At 52.9% G+C, this 6,182-nt stretch overlaps 1 protein-coding gene across 4 annotated transcripts; it reads left to right on the forward strand.

Annotated features, from left to right (window-relative positions):
* The first annotated feature begins 80 nt into the window (after positions 1-80).
* CUNH12orf43 (chromosome unknown C12orf43 homolog) lies at positions 81-6,182 on the forward strand. 4 transcript variants are annotated; one of them, XM_052755102.1, is made up of 6 exons: positions 164-391; positions 3,115-3,157; positions 3,512-3,610; positions 3,809-3,891; positions 4,678-4,768; positions 5,206-6,182. In XM_052755102.1, exons 1-6 carry the CDS (start codon positions 238-240, stop codon positions 5,525-5,527), a joined length of 792 nt encoding a protein of 263 aa, XP_052611062.1. In that variant the 5' UTR covers positions 164-237; the 3' UTR covers positions 5,528-6,182. The 4 variants fall into 4 exon arrangements, with proteins under 4 accessions (XP_052611060.1, XP_052611061.1, XP_052611062.1 ...); XM_052755103.1 differs by having other exon boundaries at positions 5,209-6,182; XM_052755100.1 differs by lacking the exon at positions 3,115-3,157 and having other exon boundaries at positions 81-391.

Consider the following 6,182-nt stretch of genomic DNA (forward strand, 5'->3'; position numbering starts at 1 on the left):
AAAAGAAAAGAGAAGAGAAAGAAAAGGAAAGGAAAAGGAAAAAATGGATTGGAGAAGGTGGTCATCTCTTGGACCCTGCTACAGCTCATCTTTCAGGACGGTTCACCGCCCATGGTGGCCGGAGAACTACAATCCCCATGATGCTCCGAGCGTCCCTCGCGCTCACGTGCGTCATGGGAAAGGGGAGGTCCCATCCAACATGGACGGTTTCCCCACCATCCTCTGCGGCACCTCAAGATGGTGGCGCCCAGTGGTACCATGAGCGATTCCGAGAGCTGCAGCAGCAGCAGCAGCAACAGCGATGCGGAGGAGCTGGCGCGGTGCCGCGAGGCGGCAATGCCCGCCTGGGGGCTGGAGCAGCGCCCGCGGGAGGCGGAGAAACCCAGAGCCGGTAGGGGGCTGTCCGAAGGGCGGGGTTCCTCCCCTGGGCCCGGGGAGGGATGGATGGTGGGATGCAGTCGCGGCGTCTTGGCGTCTTCGAGGAGCTTCCGGAAGCTCCTGAAACCAGCTGGGGGTCAGAGTCACACCGAGGGTGGAGGGCGACTCCTTTATTCCAGCGGAGAGAGCCGAGGGACCTAAATGTCTCCTGACGGCGCTTTCCTCCACGCGTCCTTACTGCTCTTCTCTGGGGAGGTAACCATGACCGAGGTGCACCCTGTGTTCTCAGAATCCTGGCTTTCCCGGCCCCTCACATGCTGTCCCACTCCAGGTCGCCAGTGAGTGTGTCTAACTGTGATTCCCTAGCAAACTGGAAATGAATCCTAAATCTGCCAGTATAGGGATTCTTAATCATGGATAGAGAATCCAACAGGTCCTATGATTTGAAATAGAAAAAAATACTGCATCTTTACTTTCATTAACTCCGAGTTAAAGTTGGCATCTTTTCCCGTCATGCGTGTGAGCGACAAGCCAGCCATTTGACAATGCCTGTTACTTGGTTGCAGCGGAAGTCACCATACTGTTATATCCCTTCCATTACACTCTTTTACTTAGGGATACACTGAAGTATTTTTATTCACAATACAGTGTTGGAAAGAAATCATTTACACTCTTCTCTACTTTAAAATTCCTGTAATCTTCAGACCCATCTCTAGATCGGCAGATGGCTCAGCAATTGCCACACAAGCCTGCAAGCTGAGTTGGATCCCCAGAACCCACGGTGGAATAATAAACGTTTCAAGTCTAGGAAGGGGATGGACATGAAAACAGTGTATAACACTAACTATGAAAGATGTTTTGTTTGTTGTTATTGGTTTTGTTTTTTGTTTGTTTTTATTTTGAGAAAGGGTCTCTCTGTTGCCCTGGCTGTCCTGGAATTCACTAATGTAGACCAGGCTGGCCTCGAACTCACAGAGATCTGTCTGCCTCTGCCTTCTGAGTGCTGGGATTAAAGGCATATGCTGCCATACTTTTTAAAAAGTGATCTTGCCATTGCTGAAAGGTAATCTCCTCGGTTTAGAGATGTAAAAAACAAAAGTTTGTGGGGAGGGGCTTAAATGACTCACCCCAGGGGGTCTGGAGTTTGACACTGTTTTCTGTTTCCTGGGAGGACCTTGCCATAGTCATAATGGGAGCTACTCTTCATGACTCCGTGCCATAGAAGACAGTTGACCATCTCCCACACATCCATATCCAGGGGCATCAGGCATTTGAGAGTGCATTGACATAGAACAGTGTATCAGGCAGACACACTGTGAACACACAGTGACGCAGACACAATGGTGGCTCTGGAGTTAATGCACCGTACTCTGCATTGTGCTGGGAGCCATCAAGTGACCATCCTGGTCCTATTGTCCACCTCAGAATCTCAGCCATCATTCAGTGTCCCTCCCGTACAACATCCAGCCCATCCCACTGTGTAGACTCCATCATTACACTGTCTGTATTCAGAGTCCTTGGTGATGTGAGCAAACCCCGTCTGCCTTTGGCCTCTTGGGTCTTCTGTCTAGTGGCCTGAGATAGTCTATAAAAACCTAAGCCGGTTTGTATCGCTGGAGACCTTGACTCCTCCATCGGCTCCTCTTTCTCAGAACCCAAGTCCTCCTGCCGCCTTCCTGGGAGGCCTGGGTGATCGACCCCCACAGTCTCTCTCTCTGCTCCTCTCCTGGCCACACCAGCCTCCAGGTGGCTTTCAGCACCGCAGGTTCCTTCCTGCTTTGCGGGCTTTGCCTCCGTCTGCCTGGAAGACTCCAGGCACCACTCACCCCTTCGCCTCTCTCAGGTTTCTGCCCAGCTGTGACCTTGCAGAGCCCTTCTTGCCCACCTTTGGAGGAAAAGTACCCCACACTGTGCTCCTCGCCTCTCCTTTGTTGTGTGTGTTTTTTATACACTGTTGCTATCACCCGATTTTATATTGTGTTACCATCATTTAGCATCTGTTCTCACCAAGAACGTCAGTCCTCAGAGGACACTGGCATTTGTCTGAGTTGTTCGGCAGGCGGGGCACCTGCTCATTAGTTCAGCCATCCGTCACTTTGTCCAGCGGACTCCACCACCAGTGTCCCCAGTGACCATGACAAAAGCCAGTCTCTTCTTCCACAGCATACAGCCCCGCATAGTAGGCACTCAATAAACCATAATCATATCACACTAGGCTTGCCTGTTAAACATTAATGGGCCTCTGGAACTAAGTGGCCTGTACCCTCCTTCTGTACCCTCCTTTTGTACCCTCCTTCTAGCTCCCATTAAATCAGCTATTAGTCATGCATGAGCTCAGGACTAACCTGGGCTATGTAACAAAATCTCATTTTAAAAAAAAAATTAGCCGGGCGGTGGTGGTGCATGCCTTTAATCCCAGAACTCGGGAGGCAGAGGCAGGAGGATCTCTGTGAGTTCGAGGCCAGCCTGGTCTACAGAGTGAGATCCAGGACAGCCACAAAGCTACACAGAGAAACCCTGTCTCAAAAAACCAAAAAAAAAAAAAATTAGTTTTTAGACTCTAGCCAAATTATTTTTCACGTCTCTTTGGCAGAATGAGGATAATGGTCACCTCTCAAATGGAAGTGTGTGTGTGGGGGGGGGGATCCTTGAGTTATACATGTAAATCACTTAAAATGTACCCAGCCCACAGCTGCGGTTGTTCACTCTAAACGGCGTGTTTTCATCGCTCCACAGATGCAGCAGGTAAACAGTTGCCAGCGTCCCAGCCAAGCCTCAGGTACTGTGCTCTGGAAAGAAGCTTCTCTGGGCCGGGCAGTGGTGGTGCACGCCTTTAATCCCAGCACTCGGGAGGCAGAGGCAGGCGGATCTCTGTGAGTTCGATCCCAGCCTGGTCTAGAAAGCAAGTTCCAGGACAGCCAGGACTCTGTTACACAGAGAAACCCTGTCTTGAAAAAAACCAAAAAAAAAAAAAAAAGAAGCTTCTCTGAGTCATTGAACAAATATTGGTCCCCTGTGTGTTCCAGGTGCTAGGTTAGACCGCAGGGTGTCAACGGGAACAAGACAAGTGGTCCCTCCCTTGTGGGAGCAGCTTCTAAGCTGTCAGGAAGTGATGTCCTTCCGTGTGTTACAGGCGGGAAGTGAACCAGCACGACGAAGATGCCAATGAGCTTCAGACCACTCCTGAGTTCCGAGCCCACGTGGCCAAGAAGCTGGGAGCCATGCTGGACAGGTGAGCAGGAGCAAGCACCCTTTATCTCATGATCCTCTTGCCTTAACCTCCCAGATTCTGGGACTACAATCTTGTGCCCCAAACCCAGCAAAAAAAAAAAGAAAAGAAAGAAAGAAAATTGTTTTAAATTTAAAAACAAAAGGTGCTTTTGTTGGTACCCGAAATGTCATCCTAAGTCTCGCACCTCCTCTCCCTCAGCTCCATCGCCATCTCAGAAGTGTGGAAGAAGCCGCGCAAGGCGGAGGTGCAGCAGGTGGCGGAGGAGGAGGAGGAGGAGGATGGTGAGTCCTTAAAGTGCTCATAAATGCTGCCGTGGGGAGGTGCCACTGGGTGGGTGGGTGCAGCGCCCTGGGAGGCACCGCTGTGTGTCTGCGGCGCCGTGGGGCCTTCCGGCAGCGCCACAGACACACAGCGGTGGCAGCACTGTGCCATGGGTTTCTCCTTGCATTTGCTCTCCCTGCACTCTGAGGCAGGAATTATGGTACCCCATTCCCAGAATGAGCCAGCTCTGAGACCCCTCACTTGGTACCGGGAGAAGCATCTTACCTCCTCAGCCCACAGTCTTTCCCACCCACTCTTGTCTGACCCTGTCCTGTACTTGGGCCTCTTTGGAGGCTGTCACAGGTAAGAGACTCAAGTGCTATCTTCCGGAAGCTTCTGAAGGCTGGGTGTGGTGGCATACACTTTTAATCCCTGCACTCGAGACAGAGGCAGGTGGATCTCTTGAGTTCGAGGCCAGCCTGGTCTATGTAGCAAGCTGCAGGACAGCAAGGACTATATAGAGAGACCCTGTCTCAAAACAAAATCCACCAGAAGCCTCTGAAGCTTGCTGTCTGGATTGGAGTCCCCACCCCCAATCCCTCCTTTCCTTCTCCCCCATACCCTGTGCTCCGGCTCCACAGGAGAGCAAGCGAAGCCCTTCCTTAGACAAGCTTCAGTTTACATGCACACGGCAGAGGTGCCCGAGCCACTGGACCGGATGCCTGAGGACAGGCTGTAGCCTCCGCACTGGAGGAAGGGTCGGTGCCAGCTTCTCCGATTGCTGACTCTGTCCCCACGATTCTTAGGCTTCCGCCTTTTCTTCACATCCATCCCCGGAGGCCATGAGAAGGAAGCTTCTCAGAAACCCTGCCGAAAGCGCCAGCCCCCCAGCTCCAGGTGAGAGCTCACAGCCTCTCCTCTCCTCTCCTGGCTGATCCCATGAAGTAGCTACGTGGCCCCAGTCAGGTCCAGACCAAGGGAAGAGGCCTATCAGATCACAGGACAGTGTGCCCCAACAGGAAGTGCACAGGGTCTTCTAGGGGGAGCTAAGGATCTCCACACGTCATGAGCAGCCATCTTGGGCCAGATGGCTCCCTTCGTCATCCTTGCCTCCTGAGACGCTCTGTGAGGTTTGGGTGCTCTCAAGGTCCTCATTGTAGATCAGAGTACTGAGGTCAGAGTTAAGGTCACGTGGCCCACAAGCCGAGAAGCTGACCTTGAGGCTGCCTCGCCCCTGAGCCCGAGCTGCTTGGCCGCCTCCACCTGGTCTGGAGGCGGCAGGGCAGCTGTGAGGCCCGTCCAGACACTGGCTAACCCAACTGCTCTCCCGGCAGCAGCGAAGACAGTGACGAGGAGTGGCAGAGATGCCGGGAGGCAGCTGTGTCCGCGTCGGACATTCTCCAGGAGTCAGCCATACACTGTCCTGCCGAGGTGGAGAGGGAGGCGGAGAAGAAGAAGAAGAAGCTGAAAAAGAAAGCCAGGAAGGAGGCCGACGTTGACTTGGCCGGAGCTGCAGGCCTGAAACCGGTAAAGGAGGCAGGCAGCGTCAACGGGGACCCAGCGTTTCTTGGGACCAAAAAGAAGAAAAGGAAGAAAAAGGCCAAGAAAGCCAGGGAGGCTTCCCCGTGCCCACCGGCAGAGCGTAATGAAAACTGACGTCAGACTGTAGGCACCATGGCCACCAGCTCTTGAAGATGAGGTGCCCACGGGGTCAAGGCAGGGCTAAGCCACACTCCCTCCAGGTTCCAGCACCGCCTCTGCCCACAAGTGACTTTAGTTGGGTCTGTCCAAGAGTCCAAGCAAAGGAGTGGGTGTGTGCAGAGAGGCCTGAGCAAGGGGATGGACTTGCGGTTCCAGAACATTCTATTACCTCAGGAAGGAGGGCTCTTCCAGCTTTTGAGACTGAGTCTCGGCTTCCATCTCCCCCACCTGCCCAGCCTGGTGTGACAAGTGGTCTCGAAGAGTGAGGGGGAGGGGTCTCCAAGCTACTGAAGCCCAGAAAAACTTTTATACCTCTTCCCCAGCCCACACAGACCTAACAACACTGTCTGGAAGAGAAGGAAAGGTATCCCCCTACTTTTCCCCAGAATTCTCTTACCCCAGATTTGTTAATATACTGTCCGTAGTAGTGTGTCTTAAGTCAGTTCAGTCTCTGAAAACCAGGTGCCAGAGTGCTGGGGACCTGCTTAGTGGTAGGTGCAGGCTTGGCCACAGGGCCTCACGTTCTGTCCCCAGCACCAAAGAGAAAAAGGAAAATAAATTATCAGGTGACCCAAGTCATAGACTAGGTGCTGCGCCTGCCCGGTACTGA

Source organism: Peromyscus californicus, unplaced genomic scaffold (genome assembly GCF_007827085.1).
Source record: "Peromyscus californicus insignis strain IS unplaced genomic scaffold, ASM782708v3 Scaffold_2__1_contigs__length_46816999, whole genome shotgun sequence".
Lineage (NCBI taxonomy): Eukaryota > Metazoa > Chordata > Mammalia > Rodentia > Cricetidae > Peromyscus > Peromyscus californicus.